The sequence below is a fragment of the Otolemur garnettii genome, unplaced genomic scaffold (genome assembly GCF_000181295.1).
Source record: "Otolemur garnettii isolate 467f Iridium unplaced genomic scaffold, OtoGar3 scaffold00018, whole genome shotgun sequence".
NCBI lineage: Eukaryota > Metazoa > Chordata > Mammalia > Primates > Galagidae > Otolemur > Otolemur garnettii.
Genome location: NW_003852413.1, coordinates 25864785 through 25887959, shown reverse-complemented (window position 1 = coordinate 25887959; position 23175 = coordinate 25864785). Strand labels below are relative to the sequence as shown.

General features: G+C 52.7%; 1 protein-coding gene across 1 annotated transcript in view; it reads right to left on the bottom strand.

Annotated features, from left to right (window-relative positions):
* Positions 1 to 14724, bottom strand: part of TBKBP1 (TBK1 binding protein 1) — a 16716-nt gene extending 1992 nt beyond the window's left edge. Inside the window, exons 1-8 of the mRNA XM_012802994.2 lie at positions 14469 to 14724; positions 13960 to 14082; positions 13617 to 13721; positions 12159 to 12339; positions 11429 to 11604; positions 11226 to 11287; positions 1216 to 1334; positions 288 to 1012 (exon numbers count right to left, since the gene is read on the bottom strand). Of these exons, the coding sequence (XP_012658448.1) occupies positions 288 to 1012; positions 1216 to 1334; positions 11226 to 11287; positions 11429 to 11604; positions 12159 to 12339; positions 13617 to 13721; positions 13960 to 14082; positions 14469 to 14693 (1716 nt within the window). The 5' untranslated portion in view covers positions 14694 to 14724. The remainder of the gene's footprint in view (positions 1 to 287; positions 1013 to 1215; positions 1335 to 11225; positions 11288 to 11428; positions 11605 to 12158; positions 12340 to 13616; positions 13722 to 13959; positions 14083 to 14468) is intronic.
* Positions 14725 to 23175: the final 8451 nt, after the last annotated feature.

Genomic DNA, 23175 nt, shown 5'->3' with positions numbered 1-23175 from the left:
AAAAAAAAAAAAAAAAAAAAGGGGGAGTTTGAGGTTGCTGTGGCACCACAGCAATGGCACCCTACTGAGGGCGACAAAGTGAGACTCTGTTTCAAAAAAAAGAAAAAAGAAAGCAGGAAAGAGAGATAAGAGGATCTATATTATGTACCAGGGTCCAAGGAGGGGGCACCCTGCCTATCAGGTGTGATTGGCTAGCTTGTTGACACCCAAGAGGGGTGGGGTTCCCAAATGGAAGAGGGGGTCGAGGTCTCTATTTCAAGCTACATGGGCAGGGAGTGCCCACTCACGTTGATGGAAGGCCAGGACTGCGCGTGCTCGGCGTGGGTGTAGGCGGTGGCGGCGGGTGACTCGGGGATCGGGAAGCCAGCGCAGAAGGAGGCGCAGCGGATGGTGCCCGCCTCGGGGCTTGGCGGGCTGGTGGGCACAGCCCACTCGTCCTCCTCCGACGGCTGCTTCTCAAAGCGCAGCCGGATGCCCTCGAAGGCGCGCCGCGGGCTGAGGGGCCTGCCGGGGCCGTAGAGCTCGCCGTAGGCCCGGGGCTTGGGGAGCGTGGCCGCCTCGGCCTGCAGCCAGGGCGTGGAGGCGCCCGCGTAGGCCGCACCCTCCGTCAGCTCCGAGTAGCTGCGGCGGCCTTGGAAGCCGGCCTTCACGTGGTGGCTGGGCGGCTTGGCGTAGGCGCGCTCGGCCAGCGTCCTCTCCCCCGGAGGCGTCGGAGGCGGCGGCCGGGGCTGCGGGGCCGGGCAGCTGGGGGGCACCGGGGAGCGGCGCTGCGGACTGGGGGACTGGCACGGCGGTGGCACCGGCGAGCGGCGTTGTGGGACGGGTGACGGGCAGGAGGGCGAGGCCGGCGAGCGGCGCTGCTGGGGCGAGGGGCATGGGGGCACGGGAGAGCGGCGCTGCGGGACGGGGGACTGACAAGGGGGACACGGGGGCGCTGCCCGGGCTGGCGGGGAGGGAGAGGGACACTGGGGGGCCGGGGAGTGGCGCTGCGACAATGGCGAATGCCTCTGGCCTGGAAGAGAAAGGACAGGGTGGAAGGACGAAGGTGCGGAGAGAACTTCTCAGAACTGGTGAGACATGGGCTTGCCCGGACCAGCGCCCACCCATTCCCCTTACCACCAAGAAGTCCATGATGGCGCCCAAGATGGGGATGGTTTCCACAGCTACCCCTCCCTAAAGGTCCCCAGCAGCCTCCCCTGCCCTGCTTCATCTCACCACCATTCCGGGCCTGCTCCTGCAACAGGGTCCTCAAGATCCTCCCCTGCAGGGAACTCAACTCCCGAAGCCGGCCCAGCTCCTCTGTCAGTTCTGTGTAGGCCAGTGCCAAATTCACCCTGAGTTCAGAGGGCAGGGAGTATGAAGAGAAGAAAGGACATGGGTCTACTGTCCCAGCTGTGAAAGAACTGGCTCTGCCCTGGCATACGGCCCTGCCCATTTTAAAGTCCATCTCAAATAGCACCTCTTCCAAGGAGCTTTCTTCTGCTCCCAGAGAAATATTCCTCAGGCTAAGGCAGGGGCTCCCAGCTTAGGTGCCAGGACAGGGGTAGAGTGATTCTAAAAGGCCCCTGAATCCCTTTGTGCACCAAGCACTGCCTGTGGCCAAAACACAGCTCATATGGGCATGTGTGAATGTTTTTTTCATCTGTGCAAGAGCTGTGATGATGATAAAACAGATTGACCAAAAAGCTGTACCAAACATGTAGTAGCTTTAGTCACTGAATTTTCTCAGAGTGCATACTAAAGCATGTGTTCAATCCACATGCTGGGTGCAGGGGCCTATGAAAAGAGTCCTTAGCTTTTTGAGACAGAGTCTCACTCTGTTGCCCAGGCTAGAATGCAGAGGTGTCCACTTAGCTCACAGCAACCTTGAATTCCTGTGTTCAAGCCATCCTCCCATCCCACCTCCTATCTTGAGTAGCTGCAACTATAGGCTCCCACCACCATGTCCAGCTAATTTTTCTTTTTAGTAGAAATGAGGTCTCACTCTTGCTCAGTCTGATCGTGAACTACTGAGCTCAAGGGATCCTCATGCCTCGGCCTCTCTGAGTTACAGGATTACAGGCATGAGCCACAATGCCTGGCCAAGAGTCTTTACTTGCAAAAAGAAGACACTGCAACACAGCCTATGAAGAGCCATTCCAAAAGACTGGGCACAGTGGCTCACATCTGTAATCCTAACACTCTGGGAGGCTGAGGCAGAAGGATTGTTTGAGCTCAGGAGTTTGAAACCAGCCTGAGGAAGAATGAGACCCTGTCTCTACTAAAAATAGAAAAACTAGCCAGGTATTGTGGCAGGCTACTCGAGAGGCTAAGGCAAGAGGATCACTTGAGCCCAACAGTTTGAGGTTGCTGTAGCTATGACGCCATGGCACTCTACCCAGGACAACAGAGTGAGACTGTCTCAAAAAAAGAGGAGGGGGATAGGCTGGTGCAGTGGCTCACACCTGTAATCCTAGCACTCTGAGAGGCCAAGGCAGGTGGATCGCCTGGGCTCATGAGTTTGAGACCAGCCTGAGCAAAAGTGAGACCCATCTCTACTAAAAATAGAAAAACTGAGGCAAGAGGATCTCCTGAGCCTAGGAGTTGAAGTTTGCTGAGCTATGACGCCACAGCACTCTACCCAGGATGATAGCTTGAGACTCTGTCTCAAAAGGGGAGGGGTGCGATCTACAAGTGAAGAAGGAGCCTTCTGGCTGGCAGAGGTGCCAACTGATATACTCAACCTCAAACAGGCCAGGTCCAGGGACCCTGTTTCGACCTCAAAGCTGCCTCTGGGCTCTTTTTGGCCCTACTATATGCCTCCCAGGACCTCCTTACTATAGGACTCCACCCAGGCCTTTCTGCTGAGATCTGTGTGAACAGCTCCTATGCCCTGCACACCTGCAGGGGGCAACCCCTCACACTGAGCATTTCTCATAGGTTGACTTCCTGAGAGTTCTTCGATGGTGGGGATTTTTTTTTTTTTTTTGAGATAGAGTCTCAAGCTGTCCCCCTGGGTAAGGTACCATAGTGTCACAGCTCACAGCAACCTCAAACTCCTGGGCCCAAGCAATTATCTTGCTTCAGCCTCCCAAGTAGTTGGGACTACAGGCGCCCACCACAACGCCCAGCTATTTTCTGGCTGGGGCTGGACTTGAACCTGCCAGCTCCGGTGTATGTGGCTGGCACCCTAGGTGCCTGAGCTACAGGTGCCAAGCCAATGGTGGGGATTCTATCATTCTATTTACATTCCTAGTACCTCGTCCAGAGCCTGGAACTCAGTAAGTCGATAATGAATTGAGACTTTCCATTTTTCTTTCTTCTTTCTTTCTCCCATATCCTGTTCAGGCCTCCTGGTTGCCTACCCTCATGGGCAGACCTGAGTTTAGCAAGGAACGTCATTCAATTCCTTTCCCCTTCCTTTTTCTTGGGCCAGTTGGAACCATGGAGATCATCACTCTAGCACTGAACCCTACTTTTTCCTGCTGTGGCCTGTGTGGCCCAGGAGCCTCTCTCAACCTCACAGGAGGCTCTGCTGTGGCCGGGGATCCTTTCTCTATGTTCTGAGCTTGAACAAAGCCTGGGGTCTCCCTGAAGGCAGGGATATGGGTTTCCTTTGGCTCTCTCCACCTCCCAACTCCAGAAGGGACTCAGGAATTTTGTGGAAAGTGGAGCTAGAGGGAAGCAGCAGATGTCACTGCAGACAGAGCTCTTCCAGGGGAGACCTCTGGCCCCAGGACAGAGAATTCAAGGAGGAAGCCCAAGTTCTCCATCCCTGAGGGTCTCATACCCATCCCATGATTGACACAGGAGGATGCACGTGGATGGGAGGAGGTGAAGGCAAGTGAGTGGGTGTGTATGTGTGCGTGCGTCTGACCCAGGAGAGAGGTGAGGAAGTCATGAGGTTAGGGCTTCAGAAGGCAGGAAAAGCTGATGTAGAAAAGGAAGATAATGGCTGAGCTTCCTTCCTAATCCTGGGGCAGAAATGGTGCAGTTGCTTACACCAGTAATCCTAGCACTTTGGGAGGCCAAGATGGGAGGATTGCTTGAGGCCAGGAATTTGAGTAAGCCTGGAAAACAGCAAGACCCTGCCTCTACAAAAAAATGAAAAATCAGCCAGGTGTGGTGGCATGCACCTATAGTTCCAGCTACTCAGAAGGCTGAGGTAGGAGGATCCCTTGAGCCCAGAAGTTGCAGCTGGGTTTAAGTTGCAATGAGCTATGATGACATCCTGCACTCTAGCCCAGGAACAGAACAACACCTATCTCAAAAACAAAACAAAACAAAAAAGAACAAAACCTACCCCCCCACAACAAAACTATTTTTTAACCCATTTAGGCCAAAGCCAAATTATGATAATACATATAGACCATATATCTGAAAGACAAATCCACTTATTAGGTAGCGTTCTCACTACCCATCTGATGGTGGGCACGGGTGGGCAGGCCAGGCCCACAAAGGAAGGAGTCTTCCTAGGAACCCCCATGTTAGGCTCTGCAGCCCTCCATCCCACCACACTCTGACCTTTATTTTGGTCAGTGTGTCATGTATTCCCCCCATTGTCATCTCATGGGTCTATGGGAAGAAATAGCACATCTCCTATCTGAATGGGGGATCCAGGTGTGTCCCACATCAAATCCAGGACTCCCATGCTGGGCACAGTGGCTCACACCTGTAATCTTAGCACTATAGGAGGCTGGGGTATGTGGATTGCCTGAGCTCATGAGTTTGAGACCAGCCTAAACAAAAGTGAGACCCCCATCTATAAAAGTAGCCAGGCGGGCTCGGCGCCTATGGCTCAACCGGCTAAGGCGCCAGCCACATACACCTAGGGTGGCGGGTTCGAATCCCCAGCCTGGACCCGCCAAACAACAATGATGGCTGCAACCAAAAAATAGCCAGACTCGCTTGAGCCCAGGAGTTGGAGGTTGCTGTGAGCTGCAATGCCACAGCACTCTACCCAGGGGGACAGCTTGAGGCTCTGTCTCAAAAAAAAAAAACAGCCAGGCGTTGTGGTGGGCGCCTGTAGTCTCAGCTACTCAGGAGGCTGAGGCAAGAGAATCACTTAAACCCAAGAGTTTGAGGTTGCTGTGAGCTATGACATCATAGGACTCTACCAAAAGCGACTCTTGTTCTCAAAAAAAAAAAAATCGCGACTCTAGAAGGAAAGACTCCCTCTTCCAACTCCAATTGAGAATGTCTGAGAGTAGGAGTTATGTGTCCCCCATTAGACTGGGACTTCCAGAAGGCAGGAACATGCCATCTCCTTGGTGGTAGGGGCAGAAAGAGGACGTGGGCAAGGCCCTGGTGGAATGTGGTCCTCTGTCTACACAGCCAGTTTCTCTCCCTATCCACCTTCACTGCTGTATTTTAGGTGACAGATACAGGTCGTCGTCTTCACACCCTACCTCAGAGATCTCACCTGCCACACTCAGTTCCCAGGTCCCTATCACTCCCCTGCTTGCCTCCCTCCCCTTGTCAGGAGCTACCCCAGTTTCCACCGGCCAGCTCCTGGCCCGCTCCTCACAACAGGACAGACCAGCAGGAAGTAGAAAGAAGAAGCCCCTGGCTCAGGATACCCAGCCCCTCTTCCAGCTCTGACATGGAGGACTAGAGCAGCCAGGCACTATCCTTCCAGATCTCTAGGCAACCCTCACAAAGACCACTGAGTCCGGGCAATGTGATGGCACCTGACCATCTCCTGATGCCCAGTGCCCTCTGGGTCCTCCCCCTTCATTAGGCATCTCTCCCCACCTCACAATGCATAGGCCCAAGTCACCGAATATACTAACAACCTGAATGACTCACTGAAAACATTGCCAATTCAGTGGAAAAAAAATCTCGACTTCACAACACAACCAAGAGTCACACACGTGCACCTAAATACACATTCCATTTCCTGGCCCATACCTGAGTGCTTTTACCACCATCATGACTGTTTAGGAAGAATAAATCAGGTAAACAGCAGCAGATGGCTGCATGTGGATACTCCTTTATTGGTTAAATCACAGGGAAAAGTTCTGAGTCTTTCAGAACCTGGAGGGGACCCAGGGAGCCAAGAATCATAGATAATCAGTATGAGCACTTATCACGGGCCAGGCAATGTGTGTGCTAGGAGCTTTATTAATCTTCACAATGACTCTATGACACTGCCATTGATATTACCTCCATTTTACAGAGGAGAAAACCGAGGCTCACAGAGGTTAAGTCACTTGACCAAAGTCATAAATCCCAATAGTAGTGGAGTTTCTAGAATGGGAGCTCTCTCTCCTCTAGCACCTAGACTCCAGAGTCCAGGCTACTGACCACTACACTATACTGCCCACCAAAGAATCATGAGAGGACAGAAAGGCAAGAAGGCAGCAGAAGGATGAGGGGGGGGCTGTGGGTCTCTGGCATGGCCTGGGAGCCCTCTCCTAGGAGGGGAGAGGAAGGTGCTAGACATATGTGGAAGTGGACGATGATAGTGATGAAGAGGCTAGCTCAAGGTCACAAAGTGGTGGCAGCACAGACCAGAGATTCAAACACAGGCTCTTGGCACCTCAGCCTACTGAGCTGGCACCTACTGGGGAGCCAGAGTGCAAATGGCAGAGCTGGCAGGAAGGAGAGCCCCCTTGGCTGCAAATCATTCCACCCTTCATTGATTTATGCTTTCATTCATTCTTTCCACGAATAACTCAGGGATCTCAGAAATTGTTCTAGAAACAACAATCTTCATTGTTACTGAAAAAGCAACTGAAGATCAATCAAGTTAGAGACCTAAGCATCCTCCTCTGTAAAAGGCCTCTATCTGCCCAAACCAGCCAGGAGACACTTGGACTTCCGCATGCCCTGTGCTTCATGGGTGCTGCTGTGAGGATGTGGTAGGGTCAGAGTTCAGGCCAGCTCTGGGTCATGGGATTAGAAAGGATGGGCTTGAAGTCGTCAGACTAGCGGTGGAGTTGACACCTGATAGTGGCCAAGACAATGGACAGAGCTGGGGTCAGGATTAGTAACAGGGTTAGAGTCAGGGTCGGGAACAGTAATAGGGCTATGACTGGAGTGAGATTAGAGCTGGTCATGGGATCAGAGTCATTGTTCAGAATTGTGAGAAGAGCAAAAATCCAGCCTTGCCAACCCTCTCATCCTTTCCCATAGCTGCCCCCAGCTGCCCTGACCACCTTGCCCCTGTGGGAGAGTTTAAGGACCAAACTTTCCACCACCCACAGGCACACCCAGTGTCAGTCTTCCCACCAGACCCCTGGGGAGGGGACCACAGGCACCAGGCCGTGGAGCGGACTTGAGGTTGTGGGCCAGGGGGAGGAGGAAGTCGCTTGCAACAACCCAGTGCTCCACCACTTCCTTTTAGGTGCCTTGAGCCCCTTCACTCTCCTCAACCAGCTATGACTTGCGGTCCCCAGAGCCTGGCTCTTCTTGGCAGCCCCAGCCACGCTTCTACCAGAGCCAATGCCCCGTGTCTAGAAAGCCTCCCACACGCAGCTGAACCAAGCAGTTCAAGGGTAGGCCTGCAAACCAGGGTCTCCGCTTAGGGTGGGGTGCCCACAGGTCATAGTTTGCCTAGGACTATCCTGTTCATATGAGTTGCCCCAGCACAATTATTAATAGTGCCCCTTTCACTTTCAAAAGTGATCCAGTATGGTCAACAAGTCACATGGTTGCCCCTCATAAAAGAACCTTCCAAACAAGCCAAACAAGAAAAATGCCGCAGAGGTATCACTGCCCCATTTTCCCAGGACCCGCTTGCTATGTGCACTGGACTTACTAAACTTCTTGGATTACTCAATTTTTCTGCACCTCAGTTTGCTCATGTGTAAAAGAGGGATGATCCCTATATCACATTGTCAGAAAGAAATGAGATTGTTCAGGTGAATTACTTCATACTGTGTCTGGCATGGACACAGAATCAGGGAAGTGCCTAGGAGACCTGCTGTGAGACTTTTTTTGGAGACACCAGCTTAATGACTTTGTTTTAAGAGGGAGGGAAGCATGGGTAACTCTCCTCCTTGCTGGCAGGCAAAAGATCAAAGACTGAGGCTCAAAGCCCACCAATCCCTCAGACCACCTTCAGAGCCCTTCACCACCCTCAGGGAGCCCCCATGCTGCAAGTGCTCAGGGGTTAACTCCTGTGACTGCTGGGTACCCCGGTCAAAGACTTGAAAGAAAGGAAGTAGAGAGGGTGAGAAGCGTGAAGGGGGTGGCCCTGAACCCACTGGTTCTGGGGCATGAAGCTATGCTCAGGGTACACGGGGTCTCCAGCTTCCGTCCTGACCCACCCCACACTGCCCTTGACCTCCGTGCAGAGTTTCCATCCTCTCTCTCGAGTTCACACTTCTTCCCTACCACTAACCGCAGCCCATGCAGAGGCTTGTGGGCGGAGAGGGGAGGGGTAGGGGGGCGGAAAAGGGCCGAGGCTGCAATACTGAGCCCCCCACGATGGGAAAAAAGAAAGGCCTATAGTTTTCCCCCTATCACCCATAGAAGGTCCCCCATCTTATCACCGGGCCCTCTCATTGATGGATCACTCACAACTTAACCCTCTCCCTCACTGGGCCCTTGTTTCCCTCACAGACACCTGCCCCCTTGGACTCTTCATCTTCTCCAAGGAATCTCCCCAAGTTCCCCATCCCCAGTACTGGCCACACCCTTGGAAAGGGCTGGTAAAGGCCCTGTGCCTTTGAGCTGAGCCCAGAGGGGAAGGGACCATGGGTTCTGCAGCTCCCCCTCAGCTGGGACCCTCCTGGGGTCCTTAGCTTCTCCTCACCAGCCAGGTGTGCTCCCCTCCCACCACTGCCTTCATCACTGCTTTGGCCCCTGAGTGACCCCCAGTGGTTCTTCCCCTGGAGTGATTTGTCTCTCAAGGTTCTAAACACCAGGAGCTGTGCTGACCCGGGGACAGGACTTCCCGAGGTCAGATCTGAAAGGTGGCAGTCTGGAGTGGTCTGGTCTGGCCTGATCTGATCTGGGTGTCTGTTTTCACAGAAACACTGATGACCAAGAGTTTCAGCCAAGGGCTGAGAGGGAAATGAATGGGAAACCCTAGGGGCTGGGGCTGCCTCCCAGGGCTGCTTTCTCTGCTCCAACAGGACCCAGGAAGGGGACACAGAGCAAGGGAGAGTGTGTTAACTGCAAGGACTCCCATGTAAAACTGGCTGCCCTGGAGGTACCCAAACTGAGACAGGAAGGCACCTTTCAGGATACGGAAAGTTCCTATATCAGAGCAGGCGGGACTCAGGAATGTGTGTTCCTCTTCAGCTTCCATTTCACCTTGACCCCGACCTGGATTATCCAGCCCCCGAATTCCACTCTTGCAAAAGCCACTGGTAAAATTCCTACTAGCCTGGAAGGTCAAGTGGAAATTGAAGAAAGAGGGGGTGCTGATAGGGGAACAGAGGCCCAGAGCAGGTATCACAGGCCTCCTCAGGTGGGAGGAGAGGGGAAGGAGCACTCGGGAAGCAGCCTATTACCAAAAGGAGCTGAGTTTATAAGAAAATAAAACTACCGGGGGAGTGAGGACTTCCTTTGAGAATTAACTCTTGCCAAACTGGGGTTATCCAAAGATGCTCAGCTGAAAGGAAGCATGGGGCTGCACAGGCAGGGCTCAGCTGGCTCCAGCCACAGAGACCCAGGAGGAGGCCTGGATCTGAACCACAGGGAAAGAGGAAAGCAGGCAGGAGGTCACCTCTGGTAAGCCTGGCTCAAGCCCCAAGCAGAGCCCAGTTCCCTCTGGCCAAAGGGCTTGCTCGGGGCAGGTGCTATGAGTGAGGAGGGCAGTACCTGCTCTGGCCAGAATGAGCGGTAAGGATGGTACAACTTCCAAACTTCCAAAGCACATTCTGGGATGAGTGTGCTTTCACTCAGGCACAGATAGGCATGGCCCCTGGGGATCCACCACCCCTTCTCTGCCTCCCCCCTCAAATCCACCTCACCTTCCTCTCACATGCCTCAGCTATGGATGACCCCTGAGCCCTTGAGGGGTCACTCGTTATCTCTGTAAGGGTCCCTGGAACTCAAAAGCCTAAATGGTCAGATTCTGGTTCTGCCAAAATATCCTTCCTCAGAGTGCTATCAACTGGTGGAGACTTCACGGCTGGTCTTAAAAGACTGGACTCAGTGACGTACAAAGCCTGACTTCTGTGGCAAGGTCGGATTCTAGAGCATGTGTGTGAGTGTATTCTGGGTCTAGGGACCTGGGCTAAGATGGCCCTGAGTGCCAGCCACAGACTAGGGTGGACCCTCTCCACAAGGCCTAGCTTAGGGTTCCCACCCACCAGTCTCACAGACAAGGTTCTCACCTCCCCAGCTATCACAGCTCCACCCAGGCCCTTACCCTATGGTGGGGGAGAAGAGAGGGGTATCCCCAGTTGGCCAGAGGCTGGGATGAAGAAGAGGAAGAAACCTGCTGGGCAGAAGGGCTGTGTGACAGAAGGTTAGTTCCTGCCCCTTTCTCTGGGCCTCAGTCTTCCCCTCCGATGAAAGCAGGGAGTCTGTGCCACACACCTCATCTCTGGGGAGAGGACTTGGGCGGAAGGAGATTTGAGCTCTATTTCTCAGAAAGCAGGAGAGGGTGAGTTTGGGTGCGGATGTGAAAGGTACCAGGCTCCACTGCTGCCGGGTGGCTACCCACCCCTCCCTTGCTGCCCAGTGCTCTCCCATAGCTCGCTGTTAGGCTCCCCAAAGACACAGCTCTCCCCTTCCTACTTCCTGCTACCTCTCTTTCCTGGTAGAATTCCAAAGGGACACCCCATCAGAGTATGTTCTAATTCCCCACCCAGTGCTTGTGCACCCAAGAAAGCCCCTCCTATCTTTAAGCCTAAAGGTTCTCTCTCCTTAGATAAACAGACAAGGCCCAACAACTCCTGAAAGAGATCATCTCCTTCCTCCTCGTGAGGGAGGGGAAGGTGACCCCAACTGGCTGGCCTAATAGGGCCACAGAGAGGCCCAAAACCTTACTGGGGACACAGAATGTAGTAGCAAAACAGCTAAGTAAATCTCTCTCAGCCTCTGATACCTCAAGAAAAGGTGGGCTTGGGTCCCAGAGGAAAGCAAAGGGACTCAGAACCTGAACATTCCAGAACTTTACCTCCTTTCTACAAAGAATGCATAGCGACAGGCCACACAGACACTATCCTTGAGGGCTGAGAAGAGAGGCCACCCACATAACATGGAGGGACAGGGAGAGAACCTAAGGGGACCCGGGCTATGCCAGTTAAGAGGCTGGAGGACAAGCGTTATAGGCCATGACTTACTGATCATCCCCAACTCTTTTCACCCATGCCATGTCCCGCTCCGACTGGTTGGAGGCCAGATCCTGAAGGAGAAGATCAAGAGGTCAGAGCCCACCCTCACCTTGCCAAGACTCCCCAGTCAACCACTCAGGTCAATCTGTATGCAGTGAGGGAAGTCCAGGTCCTGGGCCTTTCAGGGGTGTTGACATGCCCCTGCTGCTTACCTGGGCCCGGGTCTCCTGCAACTGCTTCAGCTCCCCCTGCAGCCGCTCACACTCTGCCTGGAGCTGCTCTTCCCGGAGCTGAGCTCCCCGAGCCTCTCCCTGGGCAGCCTCCAGAGCCTCTTCCAGCTGCCGCCGTTCCAGTTCACTCACACTGGGTGTGGGACCTGGCCAGCCTGCTATCAGAAGAGAGGACAATTCAGGATCATGCTGCCTGTGATTCTTATATTTGCACAATGCGGAACAGATGGGACTACAGCACAAGGGATCCAGAAGGATAGATACCTGAGGATGAGAGTTACCTTTACAAGGACAGTGAGGGACTATATTTTCTAATCTTCCTGGAGGCCAGGAAAAAAACAAAATGGGCTCTTGAAGGCTTTCTTGGCCAGATCTTAAATACAGAGCATCTTCAGGGGCCTCTCAATCACAACCTGAGGCAGGCAGAGGAAGGCCCAGAGGGAGAAGGCACCCTCTGCTGGCACACAGGGGAACTGCAATGGAGTGGCTAGGGACAGATAAGGAAGGAATGAATGCCCATGTTAGAAGGGGAGAAACTGGGGCAGTAATGGATGAGATAAGGGAAGAGTTAGTAAGGGAGGATGGAGTGATTATGGGAGAAATTTAAGATATAATGGGATGCTAGGTAATCTGCAGGGTGTCTTGTAGTATTGAAATGCGGGTCAGACTTGGGGACTTAGAAGAGAGGAATTAGAGCTCACTGAGATCTCACCATGACTCAAGCCAGAGCCCCCTCTCATTGCCAGATAGTGTAGGTCCAGATCAGCACAGGGTGGGGCAGGGGCTGGTGGAGGGCTCAGGCTGGGAAAGGCAGTATCCTGGAGACCTTGCTGTTGCCGAAGCTGCTGCTCCAAACCACAGATCTGCCGCAAGTGGGTCTCCACTAATGCCCGCTAGAGAAGGACAGACAGGGGTGAAGGTCCCTGCAGACTCAAGACTTCCACACATCTGGACAGTCATCACCACCCAAACTAGAGCAGCGGCCCATGTGTGGTCTCTTCCAGCAATGGCAATGCAGATGTTTCAGGCTATTGCTCCTGGCAAGCTCAAGTTAATACCTCTTCTCAGCCATCAGCACAAAGGGACACTTATGAGAACACTCAGTCCCCTGTTCAGATACCACCACCCCCTCAGGAACATCACAACTTCCAACTGACAAATGACTTAACTACTTCTGGGCTTCACATATCACATCTATAAAATGGGGATGACAGTACCACACCTGCCTCTTGGGGTTGTGATGAGAATTAAAATGAGTTAACATGTCAAGAGATAAGAACAATGGGCAGGGCACAGTGGCTCACACCTGTAATACTTGTCCCTTTGTGCTTTGGGAGGCCCAGGTAGGAGGATCACTTGAGCTCAGGAGTTTGAGACCAGCCTGAGCAGGAATGAGACCCCATCTCTAATAAAAATAGAAAAATTAGCTGGGTTTTGTGGTGGGCAGCTGTAGTTCCGGCTGCTCAGGAAGCTGAGGCAAGAGGATCACTTGAACCCAGGAGTTTGGGGTTGCTGCAAGCAAGGCTGACACCACAGCACTCCAGCCTGGGCAACAGAGTGAGCCTGTCTCAAAAAAGTGATAAGAACAGCGCCTGGCACTTGCTAGGGGCCATATAAGTGACTACGACTATTAAGCCAAAACATTTTTACACAAAATGACCCATTACCCTCGCAATGGCTTGGTAAGAGTGTTATTATTTGCCCCACGTTAGAGGAAAGGTTGAGGTCACAACTAGAGAAGACAGAGACCAGGTCACCTGATTCTGACACCTGCCCACCGGCTCACATGTATGGCCATACCCTGACTCCGAATCACACAAGCCAAGACCCATCTCACACACTCTCCTGTCCCCTTTGCAGCCCCACATGGCCCCCCAGGGGCAGTACTCACAGGCATAGTTGATGGTCAACCCACCATGAGAGCCACACAGGCACAAAGAGACACAGCATTCCCTGGCATCATTCACAACCTGGATGACATACACAGTCTCTCTCGCAAGGCCAAATAGGTGCTCACAGGTACACATCAACACAAACAGGGTGCACACAAATGCAGTGTGATACATGGCTGCACACAACCCCACGGCTGAAATGTTCATACACAGAATCGCACACACACAACCAGGTGCACACCCTCAAGCAAGCATCCCCCCAGCTGCCTGGGCCTCACCATCTCCCCTAGCTCCGTCTCTAAGTCGCTCTTCTCCACACAGAGTTTCTCATAAGCCTGGATCATCTCCCCGAGCTGTTCTTCCTGCTCTTTATTTTTCTGCAACTGGATGGGACCAGAGTGTACATCACAGAGTCAATCACTTCCTGGACTGAGGAGCTCCCTCTCCACCCTCACTCCCTGCACTCTATGGAAGGGCAGGAGAAGCCATAGCTGATTTTAGGGAGGACAGTCTCTGATCAAAAGGGCAGAAGGCCAGGGGCTGTGGGGACAGGGGTTCAGAAATAGATTGGAGCAGGAAACCCTGAGAGCTCAGCCCAAGCTGGTAGGCTAAAGGGCTTACCTCATGCTGGAACTGGTTGAGTCGCTGCTGCAAACTGACCTTCTCCACCTCCAGCAGGGAGCCATCCTTGATTTCATACAGAGAGAAGCCATGCTCCTCTCCAAAGTCACTGATCAGTGGGTACTACAGGAGAGGTAGGGCCTCAGGAGCTGGTGCCCACTCTCCACATATGCCTCAGTCTTGCTGTGCCCACTGCCCTGCTTCAAAGTCCCTACCTCCCCCACCCCAGTGGGATCCCAATTCACATGCCCTGAAGGCCTCTCCCACCAACTAGATCTTTTCTAGATCCCAGGTCTAGCTACGCCAAAGCCAAGACCCCAGTTGGCTGCTGGGGTCTTCAGAGTTTCCAATCCAGAGCAGTCACATTTCTCACAAGAGACCATCAAGTTCCTAAGACTTGGCATCCTTATCCCTCTTTTGGATCCCTGGAATCTTTGCCAGATCAGATCCTGCCATCCTGCCCCCATCCTCCCACACACAGTTAGATCCCCTCCTCTGCATGTTCTGACCTTGATCTCATAGACTTTGAGGCGGCGGCGGAGGGTAGCATTCTCCCTTTCCAGGCCCCCCAGCCGCTCCTTGATGTCTCCATAGGCTGTGATGAGGGCAAAATGGGAGGCAGAGCACATATCCTCCCCCAGAGAGGGATCTCCAGGACTGTCCAGCCACACTTCACTGGGTCCCAAGGCCTCCTGGGTCAGGATGCTGATGTCGTCCTCAAACATGGACTCCATGGCAAGGGGCCGGGTTGTGGCCCACACCGGGCCCCCTGGGAGAGCAGGAGCTATCGTGGAGAGAGCCATCTGGAACTTGTCCCTGACACCCCTTATCCGGGCAGATGCACCCAGGCCAGGTGAAATGCAGCCTAGAAACTTCCTGCCCGGAGCTCACAACCCCTTCCCAGACTACTAAACCCCATCCTCTCTGCTGCCTTTGGGGAAAGGACTAGAGGTGAAGACTTGGGGGTTGAAAAGCAGGGGACAAGTAAGCCAGCGCAGTGGCAGGAAAGGACTCTTTCCAGAACCCAGGGAAACCTCTGGATGGGAAAGAGCTGCCTTCCCAGCTGAGGCACAGACCAGAGCCTGCCTGGTCCACCCCAGGCCTCACTTCCCCAAATACCTCGCAGCCAAGCTCCTCAGCCCAGGTCTCTGGCACCCCAGCTCCTCCCTAAGTAAGGCTGAGCAAGGAAGGCCCAGTGCTACTAGGAGAGTCAGCCCAGCCAGTCAGCACACCCTCTGCGCGCCCCCACCCAACTTCCCTGCTTCCTCCTGCAGGATCCTGGAGTTCAGGAAAGGGAAGTGCCTCCCCCACAAGCACAGTGGCAACCATCCAGGCTCTTCTGGGCCCTGACCTGGGACCTACAGGAAGTCCTTGGCTGAGTGTCAGAGGGAGCAGACTGGGCAAGGGGTCTCAGGTGAAGGGCAGACTAATGGATTCCCATGTCCGTCCCAATTTACCCACACACTGGGAAATGGGGAACCGAGATAGGGTGCCCGGAATGACTCAGGGCTCCCGAAAGAAAGAGTAGGCAGTGAGGGGGTGCGTGTGTACTTCTCCCGGCCTTGTTTATGAATGTGTGTCTGTGGCTGGCGTGTGGGGGGAGTGTGTCTGTGAATGAGTGTAGGTGTGTCACAGTCAATGAGTACCATGGGGGCGGAGGGGGGTCAGCGTGAAGTTAGGAAGTGTGGGAGACTGTGTGTGCACGCGTGCGTGAGCGGGTGGGCAGGGGGCACGTTAGGGCCGTGTGTCACGTGAGGCACTATGGGAATGTCCGAGGTGTGTGCGCGCGCGTTGGAGCGTGTGTGCCAGGGAAAGGGGGCTCAGCCAGGAGGTGCGAGTTCACACACTGGGGACCCTGACCTCCCGAAGTTGGGGTGCAAAGGGCCCAGGCAGAGGCCCCACTACCGCCCTCCCTAACCTCATCTAAGCGCCAGGGACTCGCGTGCGACTGGGTCTGAGTAAGGAGTGTGTGCGCGCGTTTGTAGGGCCGGCCCCACCTTTAACCCTCTCCTTCCCACGCCATCCCCTCCCCCCAACTCCGCGCGCCAGCACTCACCACACCCCCTAGGCCTCTCTGCGCCACCCCGGCCCACCCCCACTCGCGAGGCTCTGTCCCCTGGGCCGTCCCACCTTCCACCGCATTCTCTGGGCCCAGCGGCCCGGGCGAGCCCACTGAAAGGCGGGTGGAGAAGGGGTGCCTCAATCGGCCCGGGTCCCTCCTGCGGCCCCTTTAAGAGCCGCCCTTTAAACCCCTTCAGCTCAGCCGACAGAAATTGTCGCCCCTCCCCTCTCCGAGGTTGAGACCACGCAGCCCCCTCCCCCACAGGCGGCCGAGCCCGGGGCCCCCAGCCGCTCTTCCCGGACCTGGGAAGGGGCTCCAGAGGCTGCGCGGCCTGAGAAGCAGCGGCAGAGTGGGACTAGGGGATGCGGAAGGCCGGTGCCAGACCCCTCCCCTCCCAGTCATCCTGTGCAAAGTGCCTGCCAACCTCTCTCCTCCTCCTCCGGCCCACCCCGCGACCCCTGGGGCCAGGCCCCCATGCCTCTCCCCCCGCCCTAGCCCCAGCCGGGGACTCACAGCTGCTGCCGGTTCCTGCTTGTAATCGCAGCTTACCCCCTCCGCCTGCTCCCTCCCCAGACGGGCACCAGTGCCCCCACCCCCCTGGCACCGCGCTCTGCTCCTCGCCCTGTCGCCGCCGCCGGGTCTCTCCCCACCCCCCACCCCTCCCCCAACTCCCGCCCCGCTCCTCCTCCGCCGCCGCCGCCTCCTCCGCCTCCTCCTCCCCGGCTGCTCTGGGTTTCTCCAGCTGGGAAGGCGCCCCGGACCCCGCCGCTGCCTCCACCACGTGGAGAGGGCCAGCGGCCCCCGCGGTGCGGCCCGGCCTGGCAGCGCGCCCGGCGCCCACCGGCTCCCTGTAGAGCTCCTGGTCCGCGCTCCGCGCCCCCTCCCCGACGCCTCTCCTGCGCAGTGTGGCGTGGTGGCGTGTTGGGGGCGTCTGCGGACAATCCAGGGGTTCAGCCTGTGCTTTGGTTGTTTGGTTTGGGGTTGTATATTTTGTGAGGAAATGGGGCTGTTTATTTGGACTTTTTTGTCTTGTCTTTTTTCTTAATCTTTGCTCTTTTGAGTAGGAAACTGGTTTACTCTTCATTGCTGTTGGAGAAGGGGGCATTGCTCTAGTAAATACACTGAAGGTAGGATGCAGTCAGAGAGATTAGTTGAATCTGTAACTTCTTGGGGAGTAAGGAAGTCAAAGGTTCGTTTAGGAAGACAGCTTTCTTCCCCTCCCAACCCCTCACATTCCCCCTACCCCATCACACAGAAGTACCCACAGGCTAGAGGAATGAAGAAACCACAGATTTCAGTCTTTGCACAAATATCATTTGAGCACCTGCCAAACTGCTGGGCAGGAAAAACAAGTGTTTTGCCGATTTCACTATTTCACGCTGTATGACCTTGGGCAAGTAATCTTAACCTTTCTGAGTTAAGTTGGAGATCATTCCCGACCCTGGCACCCTCATGGGAGAAGAAAAAGATCAAAACTAACTGTGCCTTGTAACGTTCAGGGGGTGTTAATGAGTCACTTTGATTATTCCCAGACAGATTTAAAAAATGTGGACAGAGGCATCATCAGCCTAGCTGCAGGTAGGGGATGATCAAGGGACACACTGGAGGACTCTGGCCTAAAAGCATCCTCCCGGGACAGTGAAGCAAACTCCAAGGAAGGTATAGGCTGGGTGGAGGTCCTTGGAGGTCCTTTCATCTGAAAGTGAAAGTTGTTGGGAAACTGAGCCTACCTTTCTGGCTCCTGAGGTGGAAATGGATAAATATGAGAGGAGGCTGAAAAAAAAGATTTCTTGCTCTCTGTTGAGAAGCAGCTACCATCTTTCCCACTGTGGGGAGAAGATTAGACTAAGAAGTAAATTTCTCCTCCCAAGGCAGGAGGTCAAGACTCTTTTCATAGAAGGAAATTCTCCGTGGCTTCCTTCCTCTTCCTCCTGCTGGGTTCCCTTTGAGTCTTTCCTGCCAGAGCCTGCTCCTTTTTTTAGTCCAGAACAGGAAGGCAGGTCAGCCACTTGCTCTCCAAGGCACTAACTTTCTCTGAGCCATGTGAAATGAACTATCTATGCTCTAGATATAAAGGCATACTGGCTGGGACATCTGTCATCCCACTAATCCCAAGGACTAGGCAGATGTTGTCTTCCTTAATGCTTACCAAATTCTCTTCTGAGCAGGGGACCAGGCGATGATTGGAGGCAAGGCTAGGCTAGGTGTGAGGTTGTCTCTGGGACCCTCCAGCATGGACTTGGCCACAAATGACCTGTGAAGCTGACTGGCAAGTTCTCCCTCAATGGAGAAAGCAGTAGGTCTGGAGACCTTCTGAGCACATTGCCAGATTAGTTGTCAGCTTCTGTAGCTGGTTGGGTGCTTAAGGTATAGGCCTAATAGAATAACATGGCAGAGTGAAGCCAAATGGTTTTACCATGGGTTCTAGGTGATTGGTCACAAAAGTCCAGCAGAGATTAGTCCTGATTTAGGTGCCCTAAAATGCTCCCTCTCCCTCAATCTGGACCTGACCTCATTGCATTCTCCCTGTTTCTAGTATGCCGCTCATACCAGATAGTTCTGAGAGCAGAGAGTACATCCATCCTTCCTTTTATCCCCAGGTGCCCTGTTGCTACCTGCTCATTGCACCTTTATTTAGCAAAGATTTCTTGAACACCTATTATGTGGTTGATGCTGAGAATACAGTGATAAGCATGTCTCTTAAGGACATACATGTCTCCCTTCCCCTCAGAGACCTTACAGTCTGACAGAGGAGTCAGAAAAATAAAAAAATGAATAAACAGAATTTGGTTTTGTTTTGTTTGTTTTTTTTTAAGAGACAGAATCTCACTTTGTTGTCCTCAGTAAGAATGCCATGGTGTCACATCTCATAGCAACCCAGCTCTTGGGCTTAGGCAATTCTCTTGCCTCAGCCTCCTGAGGAGCTGGGACTACAGGTGCCCGCCCGAATGCTCAGCTATGTTTTTGTTGCAGTTTGGCTAGGGCTGGGTTCGAATCTGCCACCCTCGGTATATGGGGCCAGCGCCCTACTCACTGAGCTACAGGCACCACCCAACAAATAGAATTTGTGATAAATGCTGATGTGGGTGTATTGCCTGAGCTCAGGAGTTCTAGACCAGCCTGAGCAAGATTGAGACCTCGTCTCTAAAAATATAGCCAGGTATTATGGCGAGCACCTGTAGTCCCAGCTATTGGGGAGGCTGAGACAAGAGGATCGCTTGTGCCCAAGAGTTTGAGGTTGCTGTGAGCCATGATGCTGTGGCACTCCACCAAGGGTGGCAAAGTGAAACTGTCTCAAATAAAATTTTCTTGTGTGTGTGTGAAAGGATAAAAGAAACACCAAGGAGCAGCCCTAGAGAAGAATGGAAGGTGGAACCCAGACTCTCTGATGAAATTTAATGATTTAAACTAAATCTTTTTTCCTTTTTTTGAGACAGAGTCTCAAGCCATCGCCCTGGGTAGAATGCTGTGGCGTCATAGCTCACAGCAACCATACACTCTTGGGCTTAAACAATTCTCTTGCCTTAGCCTCCCAAGTAGCTGGGACTACAGGCACCCACCACAACACCTGGCTATGTTTTGGTAGTAATTGTCATTGTTGCTTGGCAGGCTGGGCTTGATTTGAACCTGTCAGCTCTGGTATATGTGGCTGGCACCCTAGCCGCTGAGCTATAGGCGCTGAGCCTTAAACTAAATCTTAAAAGTAAGAAGACACATTCTAGATCAGGCAAGGTGGCTCATGCCTATAAGCCCAGCACTCTGGGATTGTGAGGTGAGTGGACTGCTTGATCTCAGGTATCCAAGAGCAGCCTGAGCCAGAGTAGGACCCTGTTTCTACTAAAATTTAAAAAATAAGCTGGGTGTTGTGGGGGGCACCTATAGTCCCAGATCCTGAGAGGCTGAGGCAGGAGTATCACTTAAGCCCAGGAGTTTGGGGTTGCTGTGAGATAAGCTGACACCATTGCACTCTCTCTTAGAGCAAGAGAGTAAGAGTCTGTCTCAAAAAAAAATTATAAAAATAAAATCTGCGGGGCATGATGGTGCATCCCTGTAGTCCCAGCTACTCTAGAGGCTGAGCCAGGAGGATCACTTGAGCCCAGGACTTTGAAGGTGTGGAGATGACACCATTTTAGCCCAGACAACAGAGACCCTATCTTGTAAAAACAAAACAAAACAAAACAAAAAACCCCACATTTTCTTTGTTGAATGAATATCTTGCTACGCCTGTTTCTTCATGTGAGAAAGATGGACATTGGTCTGAATACCTTCTAAGAACCTGTGAAATTATCAGGGCTCATCATGGTAGAGACAAGAGAGAGAACAAAGTAGAAACCAGGGGCTGGTGAAAGAGGAAGTGAGGCAGGAGCCAAGACAGGAGCTATGGCAGGAGAAGTAAAAAGGGAGATCTGGGCTCGTGGTAGATGGTGATCAGGCATGAGTTGTAAAACATTTCTAAATGGCCTTCACAGGCACAGTCAGAAAGGACCTGCTTCCAGTGTTCAGAGGGAGATGGCACCTAGGCAGCCCTGACCTGCCCCTTCAAGTGTTTCCTCCTTGGGAACAATCAGAGAGAGATGGTTTCCCACTCCCGTGACTCTTGCTCTGGAGACTTTGTCTTTCCTGTCCCATTTGTGCCTGAAAAGAGTGGGAGGAGGTGGCATTAGCAGCCAGTAAAGAGACTGAATCAAAATAAAACCCAGATGACTCAAATGGGATCTGGCACGCAGGAAAATTGATTAGATCTGTGTGACAATGCAGGATCTAGGTGTCGCTTTTTTTTTTTTTTTTGGCAGTATTTGGACAGGGCTGGGTTTGAACCCGCCACCTCCAGTATATGGGGCCGGCGCCTACTCAAGCTACAGGCACCGTCCAGGGTGCCACTTTTGCCCTCCAGTTCTAGACCTTAGGAAATTAGGAGCCAGGCACAGTGGCTCACGCCTGTAATCCTAGGACTCCGGGAGGCTGAGGTGGGTGGATTGCTTGAGCTCAGGAGTTCAAGACCAGCCTGAGCAAAAGTGAGAGCCCCATCTCTACTAAAAACAGAAAAAACAAGAGGCTCACTTGGACCCAAGACTTGGAGGTTGCTGTGAGCTATGGCACAACAGCACTCTACCCAGGGCGACAGCTTGAGACTGTTATAAAAAAAAAAGAAAATTAGGGTTGATTGTGGAAGCATCCCAGTTCTCCAGATACAGCCTTCCACCAGATCAGAAGTTAGGGCAGTGGTAGAAAAACTTAGTCCTTCACTGAGTCTCCAAACTCCTCTAGAGGGAACACAGAGCCCCTCACTGACTGAGCAAGGTTTAGGAGGAAATAGTATTTTGTTTTGTTTTGTTTGAGACAGAGTCTTACTATGTCACCGGTGGTAGAGTGCCGTGGTGTCACAGCTCATAACAACCTCAAACTCTTTTGCTTAAGCTATTCTCTTGCCTCAGCCTCCCAAGTAGCTGAGACTACAGGCGCCTGCCACAATGCCCAGCTGTTTTTTTGTTGTAGTTGTCATTGTTTAGCAGGCCCAGGCTGGGTTCGAACCCACAAGCCTCAGTGTATGTGGCTGTGCCCTAGCGGCTGAGCTACAGCATCAAGCCTAGTGTTTTGTTTTGGTTTTTATAACTCTGCATATACCTCATTTTCTCCACAACCATGTTAATTTCTGTTATCTCCCAAAAAGAATTATTTAAAAATTGTTATATTGGGCTCACACCCGTAGCACAGTGGTTACGGCGCCAACCATGTATACTAAGGGTGGCAGGTTCAAACCCGGCCTGGGCCAGCTAAATGACAATGACTACTGCAACAAAAAATAGCCAGGCCTTGTGACAAGCTCTTGTAGTCCCAGCTACTTGGGAGGCTGAAGCAAGAGAATCGCTTAAGCCCAAGAGTTTGAGGTTTCTATGAGCTGTGACGCCATAGCACTCTACCCAGGGCGACATAGTGGGGCTCTGTATCAAAAAAAAAAATTGACTCGGTGCCTGTGGCTGAAGTGGCCAAGGAGCCAGCCACATACACCTGAGCTGGTGGGTTCGAATCCAACCCAGCCCTCCAAACAACGACAGCTACAACCAAAAAAAAAAAAAAAAAAATAGCTGGGTGTTGTGGTGGGCACCTGTAGTCCTAGCTACTTGGGAGGTGGAGGCAGAGGAATCACTTGAGCCCAGGAGTTAGAGGTTGCTGTGAGCACTCTACCCAGGGTGAAAGCTTGAGGCTCTGTCTCAAAATAAAAAAAACTGTTATATCAGCAGCACCTGTGGCTCAAAGGAGTAGGGTGCCAACCCTATATACTGGAGGTGGCAGGTTCAAACCTGGCCCTAACCAAAAAAAAAAAAAAAATTGTTATATTGTATTATTGAATACTTACTATGTATTATCCATGAGAATATAAGCTCCATGGGAAGATTTTGTTTGCTTAGTTCACTACTATATTCTCAGTGCCTTTGTATAGTGTCTGGGACATAATCAATAGTTGTTAATTAATGTGAGTTCTACGACCTGTGCTAAAAACTTTATATGTATTATCTTTCACTGGGAGCCCTGTTTTACAAATGAGGAAACTGGGGATCAGAGAAGTTGAAGAATTTGCCAAAGGTTACACTCAAAAGCCTGTAAAATAATTTGAAGGGCAATGCCCAGAAAAGAGCAGGCATTGCTCATTGCTACAGAAAACTTATTCTTACAGGGCCATTTCTTAATTCTCTCTCCCTCAGGATGGTGACAGGCTGCCCCGCTGCATCCAGAGCTCAGGCTGGGTGCCAAAGCTGAGATGTACTTTTCTTTCAGATGAGAAGGTACATTTCACACTGAGACGGCTCAGCTTGAGAAAATGTGGCCAAGGAGCTCCTGGGAGAGGGATTCACTCAGCTTCAAAGACCTCGTGCCTTTGCTGCACAGGGTGGCATCTGCTGCCTGAGCTGGGGTAATTCGGACAAACATGGAGCTTGCTCAGCAGCCCAGTGGGTTTTCTGACCACCAGGCACCAACAACAACCCCTCCCTAAGCCCTCATTCACAGGTTTTTAGCTTGGAGGGAAAACAGAACAGATATGGTTTGGTGAGTAGGGCACCAGCCACATATACCAAGGCTGGCGGGTTCAAACCTGGCCCAGACCTGCTAAACAATGACAACTGCAACTAAAAATAGCTGGGTGTTGTGGCGGG